General features: G+C 47.4%; 1 protein-coding gene across 2 annotated transcripts in view; it reads right to left on the reverse strand.

Annotated features, from left to right (window-relative positions):
• The window catches only part of l(3)76BDm (trafficking protein particle complex subunit 8 homolog l(3)76BDm), a 149924-nt gene that overhangs the window by 61545 nt on the left and 66189 nt on the right, over nt 1-22190 (reverse strand). For both annotated transcript variants that reach the window (XM_070530480.1, XM_070530481.1), the window contains 3 exons: nt 21485-21710; nt 14871-15004; nt 10165-10239 (listed from right to left, as the gene is read on the reverse strand). In XM_070530480.1, the coding sequence (XP_070386581.1) occupies nt 10165-10239; nt 14871-15004; nt 21485-21710 (435 nt within the window). The remainder of the gene's footprint in view (nt 1-10164; nt 10240-14870; nt 15005-21484; nt 21711-22190) is intronic.

The following is a 22190-nucleotide window of genomic DNA, read 5'->3' on the forward strand; positions in this document are numbered from 1 at the left end:
AAGGAACCTTACACACAAAGAATACATGGGCCATTTTGAGAAGCATGATAGATCCTGCAAGTACAAAAACAGCGACGAACCGAGATCTGCGATTACTTGAATGCGAATTTCGAGACGCTGACACCCATCTCCTAGACACACTAGAAGACATGTATATAGGAGCAAATTCCACGCAAAACCATGATACTCCCACATATTTAGGAGGGAAGAATGAGGAGCTAGATGCATCTATATCGGTGGCAGAGGTTTCCGCGGCAGCGCAAACTTTCAAGAAAAATGCGGCGCCTGGACCGGACAAAATAACAAACACCATGATTCGCAATCTTAGCCTCAATGCTTTAACAGGGCTAACAGATCTTTTTAACAAACATGTATGGACTGAAGGAGGTCAAATCCCACAGGCATGGAAGCATGCAGAGATAATTCTAATACCGAAACCAGGGAAACCGAGGGACATAAAAAACCTCCGACCCATATCCCTTACCTCATGTCTGGGTAAGCTTTTTGAAAAGGTTATACAGATGAGACTCACTAGGTACATAGAAAACAGCAACCTTTTCCCGGAAACTATGTTCGGCTTTAGACAGCATATGTCGGTACAGGACGTGTTTCTCCTACTGAAAGAAGAAGTATTAAACACAGAGAGAGGAAATGCAGACAGATTCATAGTGGCATTAGATATCAAAAAAGCTTTCGATACCATCTCGCACAAAAGCATTTTAACGGAACTATCGAACATGCACTGCGGACAGCGCACTTATGAATACATAAAATCCTTTCTAGACAACCGCACAGCCACGATAGGGCTAGGATCCACCCGCTCAGATGTTCTACAGACCCCCAAAAGAGGAACGCCGCAAGGTTCAATTCTTTCACCGCTACTCTTCAATATAGGGATGAAGGGACTAGCGGTGAAACTACAAGGGATCCCAAACTTAGGACATGCGATTTACGCAGACGACGTAACTCTCTGGACCGCAAAGGGATCTTTAGGGGAACGTCAGGAAACCCTCCAGAAGGCAATTAGCATTGTTGAGGATCATGTAACAAAAGCTGGCATGAATTGCGCCCTGGAGAAGTCCGCACTAATCCGAGTAAGAGCGCCTTATACACGAAAGGACGATAGACTTCCGATAAAGCTTGCTCTGGGAGGTCAAACAATACAGGAGGTATCTAAAGCTCGGATACTCGGACTATGGATACAGGAAAATGGAGCAGTAGGGCACACGATCGCAAATCTCCGGAAAACGGTTAACAGCGTGTCTAGGATGATAAACAGAGTAGCAAGAAACAGAAAAGGCTTCAAGGAGGAAGAGACAATCAGGCTCGTACAGGCATTTATCATAAGCCGTGTAACCTTTGGCCTTCCTTTCCAAAAAGTATCAAACTCAGAGAAAACTAAAATAAACGCCCTTATACGCACAGCTTATAAGGCGGCGCTTGGTCTACCGATTTGCACTAGCACGACCCTTTTTAATGCAATGGGTATTAGCAACACATTTGAAGAACTCGTGGCTGCAACACTGATTGCACAACGAGAAAGGCTCAATTCCACGGAGCAAGGTCGAACACTTCTCCGTCGATTAGGGTATCCACTGTGGGGATGCGCGACCCTCGCGCCTCCCCTGATGTTTTTCCCGCATAGCGCGTCTCCTATAGTGCGGCTTCGCCGCGCACGCAGCGTCGGAGTGGTACAAGCGTGGTGCGAGAGATGGCGCGAGCATCGCGCCGCTGTGCGGTTACTTGGGTGCGCGAGAGACAAGGCGCTCTCTCTTGGCTTCGAGACAGCAAGCGGAACGGACGTGCTGCACGTGCAGCAACCCTCTTCCCCGGCGGGTCGCCGAACAGCGCGGACATTCCGCGCGCGCGGCGACCGATGCATCTGCGAGACCGCCTCGCGTGGCCACCTTCGAATGCGCCACGATTCGCGTGACTATACACGCGAACGACCAGGCGTTGGGATCCAGCATGGAGCGAACATATTCGCTCGCTCTGCGGTCGCGGTGAGTCGGACTTCTAGATTTGTCGCGCGCCCATCGGCATGTTTTGTGGATAGCAACTCGGCTAGCAGGCATTGATCTATGAAAGGTGCAATAAATGCCCTTGTGATTGTTTGCACTACTGCGTTGTCGTTCCTTTGTCCCAAGAGTACGGGAGGAGAATCCCCCATCAGATCCCACACCACTCAGACCGGCACATTGTAACGACCAAACAGAACTCCTCCCACCGAACATACGAGCTCAGATCTCTGTGTCCCCAATACCTAAAAACATGAGCGAGAAATACCACAGACAACGGCGCCTTGCACGGGCCAGGACACTCGAACGCAGGTTCGGTAGCAATCCCGAGGTTTATTACACGGACGCGTACAAACAGGATAGCAAAACTTTCACTGTGGTAGCCACAAATGCACAAACTACTATTTCCGCAACAGTCAGAACAGAGTCGGTGGCCACAGCAGAGGCTACTGCGGTGGCTCTGGCTATACGTGACGCTGAAAATAAAGCACGTTCTGCGTTGATACTAACCGACTCGCAGTTGGCATGTCGCCTTTTCATGGCAGGCACCCTGCCCAAACTCACCATCAAAATCCTAGGAAGAAATCTCACGGAACACCACGCTATTACGTGGTGTCCGGCGCACGCCGGAGTGACAGGTAACGAGAGGGCGGACCGCCTCGCTCGAGAATATAGAGAGAGAGAGTGAACTTTAATAAGCACCAGCAGTTTTGTCGGCTGGGCCTAGGCCTCCCACGATGGGACGTCGAGGTCTTGCCTCTTCGCCGCTTCGTAGGCCTGCAGGGTCGCCCAGAGTTGGTCGTCGAGGTGGGAGCTGCGCAGGGCGGCGTGCCATCTCGACGAGAGGGTCACGGGATTAAGGTCTTGGTATTGGTGTTTGCACTCCCATAGCATGTGGGGGAGTGTTGCCGATTCAGTTTTACAGACCTTGCACGTCTGGCTCGGGTAGATGTCGGGGTATATAGTGTGATAGCGTGTGAGGGAGGGGTATGTATTCCTCTGTAACAGGCGAAGGGTGGTTGCCTGTGCCCTGTTTAACTTGCAGTGAGGGGTGGGGAAGGTTCTTCTTGCGAGGTAAAATGACTTTACAAGGTCGTTATATCTTGTAAGGCGGTCGCGTCCTGCGGGTGCACCTGCACCGTCTCCGGCACGGTTGACTAGTCCTCGTGCTACGGAGTGTGTAACCTCGTTGAGGTTGGTGAGGTGCGGGTGGACAACGCCGGCGTGTGCTGGGATCCAGACGAGGGTGATCTGATTTTCAGACGAATGCGGAGCTTGTCGTAAGATGCGGAGTGATTGATGGGAAATGCGACCTTTGATGTAGTTGTTGACTGCTGCGCGAGAATCGCTCACTATGGTGTGACAGGCTGGGTCAAGAGTGGCCAGGGCGATGGCCACTTCCTCGGCCGTCTCGGCATTTTTGGTAATGATGCTGGCAGCACGTCGGAGCAAGCCGCCTGCTGTGGTAACCGCCGCAAAGCGCCGTCCACCTTGGTACTCAGCTGCGTCGACGAAGGTGACGCCCGCGGTGTTGGCGTAAGCTTTGATGAGGGAAGTAGCTCGTGCCTTCCTGCGTTCTTTGTTGTAGTCTGGGTGCATGTTTCTCGGAATAGGGTCGGCGTGTATCCATTGCTGAATGTCGCGTGGTATTGGGTGTTTATCTCCATGTTGACGGTGGTAGGTTATATTAAGCTTGTTTAGAATGCTGCGGCCCGTTTCCGTGAGAGTAAGCCTCTCTAGTTGAGATCGACGTTGGGCCTCGATTAACTCGTCTAGCGTGTTGTGGATACCTAATTGTAGTAGAAGTTCCGTGCTGGTGTGGTTGGGTAGTCCTAAGGCCTGCTTATAGGCTCCTCTAATGATGATGTCCAGTTTAGACTTCTCAGCTTTGTACCAGTTGAGAAAGGGCGCAACATAAGTAATCTGACAGACGATAAAAGATTGGACAAGGCGGATGAGGCTGTCTTCCTTCATACCCCCTCGCCGGTTGGTCACTCGTTTCAGCAGTCTGGATGTATTGGCGGTCTGTCGAAGGATCTTTGAGATAGCCGTAGAGTTAGCTCCGTTGGCTTCTATGGTCATACCAAGAACGCGGATGCAAGGGACCACGGGTATAGGTCTGCCATCGCTCAGGTTGAGCTCTATTTCCTCGTATTGGCGTTTAGTTGTGGAGCCCCGCGGGGGGCGTCCACGGAGTGTGGGGCGGTATAGGAGAAGCTCCGACTTTTCAGGGGAACAGCGGAGTCCCGTGCCTTCAAGATAATTTTCTACGACGTCAATGGCGTCTTGTAGGGCAGTTTCGATTTGGCCGTCACTGCCCTTTGCAGCCCAGATTGTAATGTCATCGGCGTATATGGTGTGTTCAATGCCGTCGAGTTTTTGTAGTTCTTGGGCTAATCCAATCATAACCAGATTAAACAGTATTGGGGAAATGACAGAGCCTTGTGGTGTGCCCGTGCTGCCGAGGGAGAGTTCCTCCGATCGAATGTCTCCGACCGACAGGAAGGCCTTCCGATTGGATAGAAAGTCACTTACGTAGTTGTAAGTGCGTTCTCCAAGGTTGAGCAAGGAGATGCGCTGAAGGATGGTGGAGTGCCTTATATTATCGAAAGCGCGCTCGAGGTCGAGGCCCAAGATCGCCTTCGTGTGACGGGATTTGCCATCTAGGATCTGATGCTGAAGTTGGAGCATAGCGTCTTGGGTGGAAAGATGCTGTCGAAAGCCAATTATCGAGTGGGGATAAGCACATGTGTCTTCGAGGTGAGTGTTTACACGGGTTAGGAGTGCGTGCTCCATGACCTTGCCTACACATGAAGTTAGTGATATGGGCCGGAGATTGGCGAGGCTAGATGGCTTACCGGGTTTGGGGATGAGAATTACTTTGGCTGTTTTCCATGTCGGGGGAATGGATCCCTGGCGCCAGCAGGTGTTGATGTATTCGGTGAGTTGTTGCACCGAGGGGTCATCTAGATTTCTTAGTGTTTTATTCGTAACACCATCTGGGCCTGGCGCCGAACGGCTGTTCAGCTTATGCAGGGCAGCATGAATCTCTGCCAAGCTGAAATCTTCATCAAGGGCAGGGTTGGAGGTCCCTGTGTATGGGCCGTGAGGTTGAGTGGGCCCAGATGGGATGTACTTTTGACATAAGCTATTCTTAACGTGGTCCTGGCCATGCGTCTTGCTCTCTGTGAATAAAAGCTTGGCGAGGCGATCTTGTTGATATGAGCGGGTGGTGGTGCTATCAATCAAATGTCTGAGGATTTTCCACGAGCGGGGTTGGTGGAGTTGCCCGTCTAGAGAGTGACATAGCTCTGTCCATTGCTGTCGACTTATATAATAATAATAATATTTGGGGTTTTACGTGCCAAAACCACTTTCTGATTATGAGGCACGCCGTAGTGGAGGACTCCGGAAATTTTGACCACCTGGGGTTCTTTAACGTGCACCTAAATCTAAGCACACGGGTGTTTTCGCATTTCGCCCCCATCGAAATGCGGCCGCCGTGGCCGGGATTTGATCCCGCGACCTCGTGCTCAGCAGCCCAACACCATAGCCACTGAGCAACCACGGCGGGTTCACTCGAGAATATAGCATCCGAGCGACGGAACGCACTCTCGTAGAATCTCCGATCACTGCAAAAGATATATCTTGGAGGCACAGAGACGAGGAAGGCAACGGTATAGCTTTCCAGACACATCCTTGGACTCAGCGCAAATGCGGGACTGGCGCCGACTAGAAACCCGTACATACCCACACCTACTCCTACTACACCACATATACCCCACCCGGTATCCCAACACTTGCCCTTGGTGCGGAGGGCGGCCATCTCTTGACCATATCACATGGTCGTGCCAGAGTCGGCCACAAGAAATCCAATCACCCCTTATGGGGCAAAACTCCAACAGTAGGCAGTGGGAGGTGTGGCTCGCCAGCACGGTGCGGGAGGACCAATTGGCCCTTCTCGACCAAGCCCGGCGTGCCGCGATCGCCAGTGGGGCCCTGGACTGAGGGACCCACCCACTGGACCTGAATGTGATTTTTTTTCTAATAAAAGTTTTATACTACTACTACTACTATGCATCAAAGTGTAGCGAGAGAGAAGCTTCTGGGAGAGGCCGATCCGACGACATGGTGACCAAAGCAGCACCCAAGCACCCGGGCGAACTGAACATCGCGATGGCACCAGTCGTAACGCTCTTTTTTGCAGATGCTGCGAGGCTAATAAGCAAGATTGGGCGACTTGACGGGCCATGTAAGCGCAATCGATGACTTCACAAGGGTACTCAGTGGCAACGCGGGGCACGGAAGGTAGGATGGTGTCAAAGGGCAAAGTGGGGTCACGACCATACAAAAGATAAAAGGGTGAATATCCTCCGGTGTCATGTCGGGACGAATTATACGCGAATGTCACGTAAGCCAGCGTGGCATCCCAGTCGGTGATCGTTGGAGACTTACATCGACAGCATCTCTGTGATTGTTCGGTTGAGACGTTCCGTAAGACCGTTCGTTTCTGGATGGTAGGCGTTGGACAGCTTGTGCTCAGTCGCACAAGAGCGGAGGAGGTCATCCACAACTCGAGACAAGAATGAGCAGCCGCGGTCTGTAAGTAACTGTCGAGGTGCACCGTGCTGGAGAATGACGTCTTGAAGGAGAAAATCGGTAACGTCGGTCGCGAAACTAGTCGGCAACGCCTTTGTTATCGCGTAGCGTGTCACGTAATCAGTAGCGATGGCGGTCAACTTGTTCCCTCTAGTCGTTGACGGAAAAGGGCCAAGGAGGTCAAGGCCTACACAAAAGAACACTTCAGAGGGAACATCAATGGGATGGAGTCGTCGGACAGGTGCCGGGGGAGGTTTCTTCCGGCGCTGACACAATTCGCAAGTTGCGACATAACGACACACAGAACGGTAGAGACCCAGTCAGAAGAACCGGCGTCGTACGCGGTCGTATGTATGCAAAACTCCAAGGTGTCCCGCCGTTGGTGCATCGTGAAGTTGTTCGAGAACGATGGGTCGCAGATGACGACGAAGGACAAACAGCAACTCAGGGCCGTCAGGGTTGATATTGCAGCAGCAGAGGATGCCGTCATGCAACACGAACTTGCGGCACGTACTGTCGGTGCTGCCAAATTGCACTCCGGCGATGATGGACCATAAGGATGCGTAGCATTGTTGCTCAGCGCACATGTTGGTCATGTCAGTCAAAGCCATCACGCAGGTCACCGGATCATGCGCAACAGGATCGGGTGGATGCACGGGATGACGCGAGAGGCAGTCAGCGTCCTTGTGCAGACATCCAGACTTATAGTTGACAACAAATGAAAACTCCTGGAGCCACAAAGCCCAGCGACCAAGCCGTCCAGTCAGGTCCCGTAGGGAAGACAGCCAGCAGAGTGCTTGGTGGTCTGTGACGACCGAAAACGTCCGGCCGTACAAATATGGCCGGAACTTGGCGACAGCCCAAACTAAAGCCAAGCACTCCCCGGGAGCTCAGCGATTGAGTAATTTCTCTTGACAGGTGACAGCAGGCGGCTGGCATAAGCTATCACGCACTCGTTACCATTCTGGTGTTGGGCGAGAACAGTGCCGATGCCATCGCCGCTTGCGTCAGTGTGGACTTGGTCGGTGCAGACGGATCAAAGTGGGCAAGTATGGGAGGGGTGACCAGAAACCCGATGAGAGCGGCCAACGCATAAGCGTGCTCCGGGCCCCATGAGAATCGCGCGTTCTTCTTTAGAAGATCTGTCAAAGGTCAAGCAACGTCGAGTTTTTGACGAGCGGCGCACGTCAGAGGCAGAACGTGGCACAGGGAAACAGCCTACGGTGCGAACTTTTCCCGGATCTGGTCCAGACATTGGATGCGTCAACGAGGTGTCCCAACACGATGATCTGACACACCTGAATTTACACTTCGTGGAGTTCGGTTGAAGGCCGGCTTTTTGGAAGACCACAAGAATTGCAGCGAATCGGGTAAGGTGGCTGCCGAACGTGGGAGAAAAAACTATAACGTCGTCAAGGTAACAAAGACAGGTGGTCCATTTGTAGCCCTGCAGAAGAGAGTCCATCATACGTTCAAATGTAGCAGGAGCATTCCATAGGCCAACGGGCATGACTTTGAACTGATATAAGCCATCCGGTGTGATGAAAACAGTCTTCTAGCGGTCCATTTCATCAACTGAAATCTGCCAGTAGCTGGATCAAAGATCGATGGACGAGAAGTATTTAGCTCAGTGCAAGCAGTCCAAGGCGTCATCGATGCGTTGTAGTGGGTAGACGTCTTTTCGCGTAATCTTGTTTAAGCGGTGATAATTGACGCAAAAACGCCAGGTACCATCTTTCTTTTTCACAAGGACAACAGGCAAAGCCCAAGGGCTGCCTGATGGCTCGATGACCCCTTTGCAGAGCATTTTGTCAACTTCTAATTGGATGACTCGACGTTCAGCATGCGATACAAGATAGAGGCGCTGACGAATAGAATTTGTATCTCCAGTGTTTATACGGTAGTGAACAACGGATGGTTGGCCTAAAGGCCTGTTGCCGAAATCAAAGATGTCACTGTACGATTCAAGCAGGAGTCGTATGTCCGTGGCCTGTGCAGAGGTGAGGTCAGGTGCAATCATTTTCGTCAAGTCGTCCGTTAAGGAACCAGAGCTGTCAGCTGCAATTGGCGCTAATAAGCCACTCTCGGCATTCAGACTCTCAATATCAAATTCGCAACCACCAGAAACGCTGGCCAAGAACATGCCTGCCGGAAGCACTTGAGGGCACAGGTTGAAATTAGGAAGCGGTAGAACGACGTCGTTATTAGTAACCGTGACCAACGTATGCAGAACAGCAACATTCCGGTTCAAAAGCACGTCGATGATGGGGTGAAGCACATATTCAACGTTAGGAACCTGTGGCTGGGCGGTCAAAGTGACGTAAGTAACTGCCTTGGGTGACAGACGCACATCTTGAAGTGAGCACAAGCGCGCGCGGTGGGGCGGTACTCAGAGCATCGGCGAGTTGAGGCAGTTTTAACTGAAGAACGCCGGTCGCACAGTCGATGAGAGCAGAATGAGTGGCTAAAAAGTCCAATCCAAGGATAATGTCGTGAGGGCAGTTATCGATCACAGTAAAGAGAACAGAAGTAGGGCAGCCGGCTACAATTAAACGTGCGTCAACTGTAAAGCAGTTCTTGCACATGAGCAGATTAAACGCGTCGTCAGCAATGCCCTTAAGCACGTGCCCAACCTTCTCAGCTTCTGTCATGTCGTGATCGGCTTTGCGACAAAGTGCCAGCACGTCCTGGATGTACGAGACATAGGACTCCGTGGGGGATTGGGCACTAGAGACCAGTTCCTGCTTTGCGGCAATCTTACGGCCAGCTGGTTTGCCAAACAACTCTGTCAATTTCTCTTTGCATTGGTCCCAGCTGGTTAGCTCCTCTTCGTGGTTTTCATACCACACCTTTACCGTGCTGCTTAGGTAGAACAGGTTAGCTAGCATAAGCGTAGGGTACCATCTGTTGATTCCACTCACGCATTCCTACATGCCCGCCCACTCTTCAACATCGGCGCCATCGGTCCCACAAAAAGTTCCAGGATCCTTGGGTTGCACAACAACAACCAAAGGCGACAGCGACATAGCTGGCAACGGTGACGTTGGAGGCGGCAACGACGTTGATCTGGCATGCTCACTGTCATTCATGGTGCAGACGGTGATGCGACATTCACTGCGGAGCTTCGTTTCCAGCCGTGATACCCTACACCTCTCACCAATATGTTACGGGGATGTTGCGAGTATATAAAAACTATATTTACAATATATATACAGGATGAGTCAGAATACTTAAGATGGCTGACCACCAACAACCCACAGCAGCCAGCGTCTCTGATCCTCTTCCTCTCTCTTCTCTCATCCTTCCATAACAATATGTTTTCCCAGTTGGCATATATTTTCTTGCATTTTTTTTTCCCTCAAAACGTACAAATGAGGCTTTACTGTATACCCAAAATGACCAAATTTTTTAGCAGGTCCAGCTAAGCTGGTTTGTTCTCTTAGCGCATAGAACACATCTCCATGCCACATCAAGCACACATAATGTGTGGCCATGTGCATGGATAAAGCATCACAGCATGGCATCACTACTTTTACATGCCACTTACCTTCTGTGTCTGGTCAGGTTCTAGGAGGATCTCACTCAGGACATCAGTTTTAACGATTCCGTCAAGGTCCCCGTCCTAAAATGATGAAAACAAGATAGAGTTCCAATCTGGTACTCAGGCCATTTGCTCAGTTTTGTGCTCATCATTGGGCAACTGTGGTTATTAACCAAATTTTGTGTAAAAGCTATGTCTGCTAACCAGTCAACTGCCACATCAAAGAACCGAGGCATGAGATACAGCATAGACCACTTATAACGTAAGTCGCCGGAGTTACAAATGTTCGCACTATAAGCAGTACAACACAATAACAAAGTTAAAATTTTTCAAAGCCTGCACATGTGCAAAACACCTAGACCAGATGCCGCACGTATCCAGAAACGAAGCATGCAACTGAGATGTTTGCATCCGTTTAAATTTACGAACACTGAAAGGCTATAGTCCGAGGACCCGTGGTTTTTGCATGAAGCACACAAAGTAATACCCCTGTCAAGCAGGCAAGTTAAGTGCACTTACGGGGAGTGCACTTCGGGACCTTGAGTGACACTTCAGGCTACGCAGTGTTAAACAGGAAAACAGAGCCCATTTGCACTAAAAAATTGCGACAGACTAAAATCATGTTTTTTTGAAGATGTAGATTAAGATAACCTTCTAAAAAGCAATTGCTTTAGTTGTATTATAAATACAAAACACTTTTAACCTATAGTTACTCAACAAAAAACACAAATATTTTTATCACAAGACTGTTACAAGTCAAGGCTGGCCAAGACGAATGCCTAGCCAATCCAGAACACGATGGGGGCAGGCGAGAGGCGGCATCTGATCCTGCTAGAACAGAATATGAGCGAGTTCTGTTCCGATTATTTTGTTAAAAGCTGTTCAACAGCTAGAATGAACTTCTGTGTCCTTTTTCTATGCATTACATTTTGTATCATTGAAACCGCTGTACCATTGAAACTCGACCAGCAAAATGCGTTCCCTGAATGCACTCCAACCATAGCGCACCCTTCTGCAAGTACACTCCCCTTGCGATGTTTAGATTTGGGAACGTGCACATAAAACTGAGTGCGCTCTCCGTAAGTGCACTTAACTTGCACGCTTAACTGGGGTATAACACAGAAAAAGAAAGAAAAAAGATAATATAGAGGAAAGTAAGTCGCCAATAGATTTTTCAAACCCACTGAATTATTTGGAATTCCCCACAGAACTACCGCAAACATTACAAAATGAATGTACAAAACGGCGACTAAAATTTCGCACACCGTACGGTGCCTCGTTCAATTTCTCAGACTGATCTGCATACATGATGTAGAAGACATGGTATTTGTGTTCCAAACTGTCTAAGCCTTTCTCTTTTTTCTTTTACATTATGGCCCCCTGCCATTTTGATTTCTACAGTCAGCAAGTTTGTATTTTTTGACACATTAAAGGGAAGCTGAAAGCTTTTCCAGAAAAAATGAGTGAGGAGCAGTACGTCATGGTTTTCAACCCTCTGAATTCTAATATCACATCGAAATTGAGCGAAAGAAGGCACAAACAGATTTTATTTTGACGAAAAGCGCAGCAGCAGACTCAAGGCAGCTTGCGCGCCACATTGCCCCCTGTGATTGGTCGGGCGCCTCGTGACGTCAACAATGGTGTTCGTCCGGACCGACTGCTGCCGCTAGACATGAAGCACGGTGCAAGGTAGTTTGGTGCTGTTTTGCTGAGATGGCCATGGAAAATTTCGAGAGCTTGCATTTCTCTGAGGAGTTCGGCATTGAGACCAAACCCCACGAGAGCGACTTTGCACGTGACGGCGACAAGCGATGGCTTCGAGCAACAAAACAGGCCTTCGCTTGAACAGATCGCTCGGTGTTGTCGCTCGATCACTCATTTCTATAAATCTAGAACTCGTCGCTCGTCGCCCAGAAGTGCTATGAGCGACTAGCCAATAGTGCGAAGCCGGAACTGGATGTACATAACTCAAATACTACTGTTTCTCGCACGGAACGAGCAAACTACTGAATTTTACACATGCAAGAATAAGAATCTAGTGCAAGACCTTCAGAAACATTTTATGCTCCTTTTTACAGTAAAATACATTGACTTAAATTGATAAAGCATGCGTCACGCTAGTTTCAGAACATATATTGCTGCCCTCATACCGGGAAGTCGTTGCTCAAAGCCATCGCTCGCTTAGAGTTCGGCTTGTAGGCGACGAGTGAACGCGACAGCCATCGTCCCGCTTGTCGCTGTCGCGTGCAAGACCACTTGTATGGGGTTTATACTTTAGTCCCTACATGTACAAGCCGATTGCGAAGAGCCGGCCTCCCCAAGAAGCAAAAAATGCTGGTGCAAGCAGTGCTTCCACGCGAACGAAGGCGTAGTGTTAGCATCTCCTTGTGTTGGAAATGTTCTTTGGCAAGTATGTTTTTTGCTAAGCTGCACTCAGCGATCCAGTGAGTACGTTTCCGGGCAAACAACTGTAGTGTTAAGTTCCTGCATGCCTTCTCGTAGAATGTAAGTGGTGATGCGAACTTCATCATTTGTGCGCTGCCCCAAAGCTGTCGGCAATCTACACAGACGGTTTAAATGTGGGAAAAGTTTACCGGCTGTTGTAGCACGTGAACCTTCATCAGCGCGGCATCCGCACGCTACTCGTAACCGGCGAATTCCGTCGGCTACATGAGATGGTTAGTTTTTCTATGTGCGCAAGAGAAGGGGGAGCGCAGCATCCTGGCGTGAGCCAGCTTTCCAACACATGCAAGCTTTACACTTGCACTGCGTTATGGTCGCTGCATGCAGGCTGTTTCACAACACACGTGCGAATAGAAAATTCGCGGTGCTTGGCGATGAAACCTGCGTCAAGGGTGGAAGATAAACATGCACTTTCCGTTCAGCGGGCTAACACGAAGGAGAAACCAAAGCACGCATTATTGACAAACTCTAGTAGTAATCGTCACGGAAGTCGTTAGAGCACACAGCACTGTTGTTCTTGAGTGCTTGAAGTTCTTTCGCTTCACAGCAGGCTCCCACTTAGCTGAAAGCTTCTTGTCTTGCAGGAACTAATGGAACATCGGAACATCATCGCGCCCGCTGGTGTTCGTGCAACCGCAGGCTGCACAGAACGCCAGCATGATCGGCCTGCAAGTTCGATTGATGCTGCGCACGTCAACTACCACTGTACATACACACAAACAAAGGAATGTAGGGTCGAGCAAAGCAGATTGTGACTGCACGCACGCAGAAATAAGCACGGTCAGGCACGGTCGCAGAGACTGCCAAGGAACGGAGCACCAATGCTGACGTCACTACTGCGCGGTTTTCGGTCTCCGCTCGCATCGTCAGCGTCAGCAGCAGCGCGCGGCTCTTGACGGGGGGCAAAGCGACAGCGAAATTTTAACCGACGATTACGTCGCTCCTAAGTAAAAAATTGCCCCAAAATTTTACCTGCATGGTTTATAAGGTTCCCGCATCCGTATATGAGCGTCTTATTGAATTCAACGGACTCTTCAGCTTCCCTTTAACAAAACTAACACAAGCCAGCGACGCATCCTACGGCAATCGTCAATCTTTGCGGGAACAAAGAAATGCACAGCTCATCACTACTGAATGTGTGCACGAGACCCGCACCACTAATTCAAATCTGCGTGCTCCACTAGGAGCACTTTTGTGTCCACATGGCAGCAGCAACAAATTGCAACGCTAGTTTTACCATTTTTTGTTCGCTTCTCTTGCCTTTTTTTGTACAGCACTTTTATTTTTTTTAATATCGCACTGTGGCTATCTGTAGCATAGATCTCTCTACTTTACTATGATTCAAATTGGTGGTGCTGCATCAACTATTGAGTGTCTCACAATAATACCTAAGGGGAAAATTGGCACTGCAACATTGTTGTATGCATGGGAATGGAGGGATATGGCAGCTCCAGACTGGCATAGTTCTCGGAAAGCCAGGACACCTTGAAGGCACACCTGGCACCATTCCATTTGTCACAATAGATTTTCTTTCTATTAAAACAGTTTTCGTGTTTTATTCAATTATGAGGACTTGTGCGGAGATGTACAATTATATTAAACGTAAAAAGTATCGGCAGACTACTAAAGTTGGAGGACAGATGACACGGTCCACACTCGTATTGCAATAATTTGATGTCTGTTCTGCACTTTTCTTTGCTTGATTAAACACTGCAAGTGTATAAGCTTAACTGAAAGATGTAATACAGGCATTAAAACCTTTTATGAAGATTTTATTTAAAATATGAATAATCTGTGCAGCTATGTCCATGTTTTAGGCAAAGCCTTGCTTAACACCAGCCAACACAAGCCTCGCACAGGCGCACACCGTCATTCCCATGACAGCACAGTGCCCACTAGGAAATTCCCGTAGATGGAGGGGCCAGATTTTCCCAGTGCAATTGCACCTCCTGACACCCGATTTTTGTTGACAGATTAGTATAAAAGCGTGATTTTCTCAATCCTATATCATTTTTCTAATATTTCCCCACGAGATAAAGAAATAACTCAGGATAGCGAGAAAAAAACAATATGAAATTTCGACTGGTCGACTAGTGCTGAAAGCAGTAAACTAGGAGCGGTGGGCTGTGTTTCCACTGCCACCCACCACGTGGAGAACCCTGGGGCGCTTGAAGGGGAGGTCAGTACAAGCGGTCAGTACAAGTGGATACGGCTAGCTAAGAAAAAAGCAGCAATATTATAATACTCACTTGCCCTAAGTCATTGTCATTGCTGACAACACCACTGTCATTTGATGCAGTGAAAGTCCACAGAAGATACATGTCAGTCAGCTGCAGAGCTATTTGGAGAGGATTGTGAAGTTCCAGTTCAACAGTGATTGGTTCTGCAAAATATGAAATTCAACATCAGCTGCCACATGAAGTATGTAATGGGCTGCTCCCAACTGAATAGGCTGAGAGGCACACGAGTCACAGAGACTTCCAGAGCAGGTTACAGAGCAAATACTTGTCAAAGATTTCTGCAGATGAGATATGCAAAAGAAAGCTTATTGTTCTACACACCAACTACATTTTTGATTACTAAGCCATGAGTGCATTACAGTCAACGACCGATATTCTGGACGCCTGATTTTTCGGACACGCCTGATAATTCAGGTGCCTTTGCTGCACCACCACATACCCCACAGGGTCAATGTTTGAAATTTTGGAGACAAACCTTTTGCCGTCTGATTTTTAAGACTTATTCTATATTTAAGATTTAAGACTTATTCTATATTTAAGACTTAGGTCCGAAATGGTGTTATCGAAGCCACTATTGCTACCATTTTGATTATCTTGCCCCCTCGAACAGGCACTCCCACACACAGATCCACTGGCAGCCATAGCTACCAACGCGGTAACGCTAAGGCCTGCCTGCCCTTCGACGTTCACTACCAACCTTCATTCTGTTCGGTGCCATGTGTTTTATTGAAAGAATTCACCACTGTTAGCAATGGCACTGACTTCGAGTCTCCGCCTTCATAATCCTCGCGAATGGCTTTGAAGCTCGGTAAGCGCAACGTGTTGCATAATGTCAGTTCCCAAAGGTCAGCTTCGCCTCGATACAGCAGTCTTATGCGGTGAAGCATACCAAGAGCGGGAAGGGGATATTGTCACGGGACACAGCGTGTGTTCCTTAATTATACACGCGTGCACCCGCAGTCTCCTGTGACATTTTGAGCACTGATATGCCTAATAAATGTACTGGCAGGCATTCAGAGCTATTTCAGGCGTGCCTGTGTCGATTTGAGCCTTTGGGGGCAGTAAAAGGAATGCATTCATTTTTTCAGACATTTATGCAGTCCCTAGGGATTCCGAAAAATCGGATGTTGACTAAACGTAATGAAAGTATTCAAGCATCAGCCATATTTATATTCCTCAAGAATATAACATGTTAATTAACTTAGCATTTTTAAACAAGACAGCGAAATAACAGCCATTTCAGTGCACTCAAGATGGCACATAACAACAGTAGATCTCTTGCACAAAAGGAAGTGCGAGTATCACTGATTTTCATATAAATAGCATTTACATCTGTTATAAAAGAACCTGGCTGAGTGTACTACTACCATTTCCACAATGCTAGAAGTAGGCACCACCATGTCTTCGTTATACAGTAATGTGCATGGTCAAAGCTTATCAACATTATACACAAAAGTGCAGCAAAGCAGGCTTAGATGGACCGATGCTGCCAGTACGAGGTGTAAGTCAAGCATGGCATTTCAGGCCAAATTTAACATAGTTCAAAGCAAAAGCTAAAAGAAAGTTGTTGTAGAAAGGCAGAGGCCCATAAAAGCAGACATACAGAAGTCATAAACTGAGAAATCATTTCATGGTTACCTGAATTATTGAGCTTATTACAGTAAAAGCTCGTTAATTCGAATTCCGCGGGGATGCTACGAAAATTCGAATTATACAAAATTCGAAATATTGAAAGTCAGAAAAAAAATTGCTCGGTTAACGCGCGTATACAGTCCAACGTAGCGTGAGCATGTGCGCGCACACGCCAACTGCATCGACCCACAATACACTGTGTAAAAGGCGCCCACGCCGCTTCGCCAATCGTCGCAGAAAGCTTTTCAAAGTGTTCAAAGCAGCACGCGGGACGGGGACCGTTCTGCGCATGCTCCGAAGAGAACAATCGACAACATGTGCGTCAAAGTCTAGAAGGGACAGCATTTCGGCTAGCGCAGCACAAGCGGCGTAGCGTGACTGGCCCCAAGCGATGCGCGCTGAAAACGTCGGACGACAAAAGCGCCTTTGCGCCGCTAACCCTAACTGCAGGGACAAGAGCTGTGCTCTAAAATGCACCCGCGAAACGCACCACAACCTGCTGCGACGTTGGTTTCTGAATCTAAAAGGCTATGCTTTATGGTACTGCGAGCGCCGGTAAACATCACGGCTGCCATGTTTCAAACATTACCTGGTGCCGCTTCTCGGCAGAACACCTTGTACAGAAAGAAGGTAGCCTTCAGGATGTAACAGAAAGATGTAATGAAAGAAAGAAAGAAAAAAATAAACACGCAGTGCCGCGTCCGCGTTTTTATGATGAAGGTCTTGAGAGAGGGAGAGAACCGACTTGCAACAGAAGTGTTGGCCATGCGTGGCCCGCACGGTGACGGCAGCGTCGCCAGTGTGCTCTCGGGCACTAGCACTCTCCCCATCCACGATGGCGCGGAGTTCGAATTATTGGTGGCGGAATGAATTTCAGTGCGAATTAGTGGGATGCATTACATACTGCTTTCAATATATTGTTGGACAGATCGCTGCGGCTACTTCAAGTTATCTGAAATTCCAAATTAACAAGTTGTGAATTAACAAGCTTTACTGTAATGAACATTAAATTGATCAGCTGCAACATCCCAAAGCTACACCTAGGTTATGAGAAATGCTGTAGTGGAGCATGCGCCTCTCTTCCTTAACCCTTGCTGTGGCTGCACATGGCTGTCCATACACGGGCTATGCACCATATCTTAGAGGTAATCTGCGTCAAGTGCAACGGCTGAGCACAGATGGTTGGTGCCTTGATGCGCATTTTGTTCCCATGCGTCTAGTGTTGGTGGTCGCGTAATTTGAATTTTAAGAGACACGGTGCGAAGCATTCGCTCATGTTGTGACAGCAAGTGTTCATGGTGATCGAGTGAGATCTGTTCATGTTTGCCTGAGCATGCAAGACAATGATAAAACTACAAACCTTACTTCATGTACAATGCAGTCTACTTGTAATGATATCAAGAAGAACAAAAAATCCAATCGTTATAACCAATCACCACTACTAAATCTGCATAGCCGTTAAAAAAGAATAAAAAGAAAAAAAAATCCAAACATACCTTCGAAGCAATGAAGCCAAATTTGCAAATTGTGCTAAAAGTAGACATTGTAGAAAGTAGGCAGTGAAAAATAAAATGTTTATTTGTACATCCAAACAGCGTGTGAAGCATTAGGCGTGCTGAAGTAGTCAGAAATCTGCACATGCTTTCATGGCAATTTCAGGTTCACAACTGCAGTGTGCAACGTGTCCAGCTGCTGCGCGCACAATGGCAGAAATAAATTATCTTGCACGAAATCAATCAGCAACTCAATCGGGGTCGATGTCAAAGACAGGCCATTGTCAATCTCATCATCACTGCCACTCGGGTAGTCACCTCCATCGCACAATGCTTCCGTCTGTCGCTACAACAAGCGCCTTGTAGGGTATCTCTTTGCAGAATGAGGCAACACTATCTACATTCAGAAACTGCTCCATTAAAGCGCCACCTGTTTCATCGTCAGTAGCAGCATGCTCCCAAGAGTTCAGCAATGTCAGCAGCTACCACCGTATTGATTTCAATATCATGGGGGGTTTCACCCTGGCGCACAATGGCCACCTTTTTTATGTTGATCGGCATGGCTCCTGGTTGCCGCCATCAAGATCGCAGCTATCCAGACTTGCAAAATCTGCAGCTTCGTCTGACTCTTTGCACTCTGTTGGCACAATCTTCTACTAACTGGGCTGTCTGCTGCTTCCGCGAGGCATTTCTGTGCTCGCTGAGAGAGTGTAAAAAGACAAGCACCACTTCATCTCTTTTTTTTTTTCCTTTCCTCTTTCTTTTCACACGTGGAATATGTAGTTCCATAGCATAGTGGAGCACAATCATGGGCAACGCGGACACGAAGCCGCTAGCACCATATTGTGGCGCGCTGCACCAACTCGCAATGCTCTCTATAGCTCTGGCAATCAGTGCATGGGTGGGACGCGCTGCGCGGTAACGGCGGCAGATATGAACTCTCGTAGACAAACTTTTCACCCCGCATCAGCATTGTTCTTTAAACTCTTTCCTTACCACACCTATTCAAATCGATCACTAATGATTGATGCTTTAGATCACCGATTTAGACATGTTGGAGCCGTTTATTATCCACTTAAGGCCATCCAATAGTTAGTACAGGCACTGAACTTTCAGAATCAGTTTAAATTTTTGCACTCCGGCAATGCGATTTTTGACAGAACTTTTTGCAAACTAATGTGCCTGTGTTGTAGCGAAAAGAGGCATGGTTGTCACCTTTTGCCTCGCTTAAGAAAAAAGCATGTCACTCACAATTACACTGTGCTAGCATGAAAATTTTGTTATCGAATGACTCCCAGCAAGTCAAGAATTAAATTATATCGCCGGCCTTGCCGTCCGACAGTGCCAAGTGGTGATAATTAACCGAAAATGACACCAGCTATTCACTAGTGAGCTTTGGTTTGGAATCCGAGTCGTTTTATTCCGTCAAAGTGTATTTCTGAAGGTCCACCGCATGCCCAACAAGTGCAGCTGGCATTTTCAACCAGTTTCCAAGAGTTTCGCTTTTGCTTCTCTTGTAAAACCCAGACAAGGGGCGCTGCCGGTATCACGGCGCAGTTATCGAAAGTCACTCCCATGGCATCATACCGCGCGGCTGCGTCACAAGATAAGCGTCGTACTCGAAACTATGCTACACCCATACTTCAATTTAGTGATGAGGACTCGAGTTATGATTGTGAAGATGACAGCAAAGGAAATTCAAGCTCTGATGACAACGATGTTTTGAGTCGGCAGGGGAGATCCGCAGCTGTTCACTGGCGAGTTTTCTTTATGACCTTGAGCGGTCTCCTTCCTTGTGCGCGCTTATCTGCCGATCTTTTTGCATGACCTGAGAGCTCTGCTCATCATCTACAGGGTGCATACTTCACTCAGTTATGATGTGCTGCCATCGGCAGCAAAAGAACTTCCGTTCACACCAAGAAGGCTGCCTGTAGCACATCTCTTCCCAGCACTACGAATCAGCACAAGAAAGTTTACAATGGCGTGGGATTTATTTCTACTCCTCTTCTCTACAGAGGTGATTAAGGCAATCTGCAAAATGCAAACAGATATGCTTGGATGCATAATCTTGTAGTTGCCCAGCTACGCTGAGAGCGATTGGCCCTGGAAGAGGTGCATGACTCTAGATGAACTGGCGAAATATGTTCCTTCGACTTCTCATCGGACCACTCTCAGAAGATGCCAAAAAGACAGAACTGTAAAATGTGTTACGAGGACCGCAAAGTTAAACAAAAACCAGGCGTTTTGTGGGAAAAGTGCGGAGTGCACCTATGCTTCACAAAATCCAGGAACTGCTTCACCGCATGGCAAGAGCGATGAACTGATCTTAGTTTCTTTTATGTATCCGAAAAACAGCGGTGTACTGGGCATTTATTTTTTTCGGACACTATTCCTGGGTTATTTATCTTTGAAATGTATATTCTGAATTTTCTTTGATACCATTGTTTTTGTAGATATGTTTTTTATTATTGTTTTTATCAGCTCACAGCAAAAATGGCACTTTCTAGAATTTTTATGTTTTACCTAATAAAATTTTTTGTTTGGCAACGTATGTTTTTGTAAAGAGCATTTCATTATGCACAATATGCTATGCTGCAATGTGTGGTGGAATATTATTTGTAGAGGTAAATAATTTTTTTGCAAGACCTCAAGACCTATAAGAAATTACCATTTTCTCGTGGTAACGAAAGAGTTAAGGGGAACTTTTCCACACAAATGTTACGATTATTCTGCATGGAAAACATCGTCCAGAAGGCAAAATTTGAATTGTTATATCCAATGTGTGGTGAATAAAATATTGTTATGTATGGGTTTTTTTTTTCTCATCGCTCTGCTCCTAAGTCGACTCATCATTATAACAGATATATCACTATATGTGAACTGCACTGTAGTTGCCTCATTGCTATCGCCATCAATGCTCCTCCTTTCAGGCAAAACTGCACCATTTTTCTCAGGTCGAATATCTTTAGTACACAAAGTGCAGGCACTAAGCGTGGTCAGCTATGGTGCCCAAGAGAAGGACGTCCTTTTGTATGTCGTCCTTTTTTATCTGCACATATTTTCATATTTATTATGCACTTGAACATGTCTTTGAAGACCATATTATGCACCATATTGATGTAATATTTCAATATAACGAGTTAAGCACAATGTTGGAGTGTTGGCTAAAAAAAAATTTACATAATAAAATTAGGAAAAAAAAAGCAAGAAAATTAAGTTTTGGCAAGAAATATGTGCAAGCAACACAACAAAGAGCCATACATCGATGACACACCAAGTGTTGTACCATGCTATGGAATAAGAAAAAAAAATTGTCAGCTTATAGTAATCAAGAAATTATAAACTTGTGATCATGGCAACTAAAAGTCAAATGGCGGTAGCACACTCCCTCATTCTGAATAGCTTCTTCAGTTCTTTGCAGGGCAAAGTAAAAATTCCAGGAGCACTAGTTTGTTCCCATTCCCGGCAAGGCTAGAAGATATATTGCTTTATACCTACCGAGTACAACTGCCAGGGGCCGTGCACTATTGTCCGTGCTAGAACTGAGACAGCTGAGCTGTGGTCGAAAGGTCAGGGGTAGGATGCCCCCATGTGCTGCCCGTGCAGCCATTTCCTCAAGCCACAGCTCACCTGGCGGGGACCCCGCGGCCCCCAGCAGCACTCGTGTGGCACCTTCAGAAACTCGTGGCACTGGCAGCTCCACTCGCTCAGGGCCAGCTTGTGTCTGCAAATCAAGTATATTCAATTTGCCCATAAGGACAGCGGGCAATCTTTACAACACGCATTCTTAACAGACAAGTTTACTTTCTCTCTATTTTACTGCTAACAGCTTGCCATGCTGACAACAAAGTTCCTCTACACACTAAAAAAATATATTTTTGCTCCACAGCTGTAGAGAAAAGTCCCAAGTTGACAAATACGTATATGTACATTACAGACTGCACATTTGAAAAAAATATATATATATGTCTTTTACGAACAAAGCAGACCCTAGTGTGGCCCAGGAGGTGCTGTTTCCTCTCCGAGCTCCATTTCCCAGTTCCCACCAGAACGAGTTCTACTTTTTGACTATAGTGGTAAGAAATATCTGTGCTTCATCCTATTTACTGCCATGCATTTCATTGTTGTTATGCTAGTGTGTGCCATTTCTGTTTAAAGGGTTCACAAAAATTGATTTCCTTATGTGCCCTGATGAAGACAAGTC

This window comes from Dermacentor albipictus, chromosome 1 (assembly GCF_038994185.2).
Source record: "Dermacentor albipictus isolate Rhodes 1998 colony chromosome 1, USDA_Dalb.pri_finalv2, whole genome shotgun sequence".
Lineage (NCBI taxonomy): Eukaryota > Metazoa > Arthropoda > Arachnida > Ixodida > Ixodidae > Dermacentor > Dermacentor albipictus.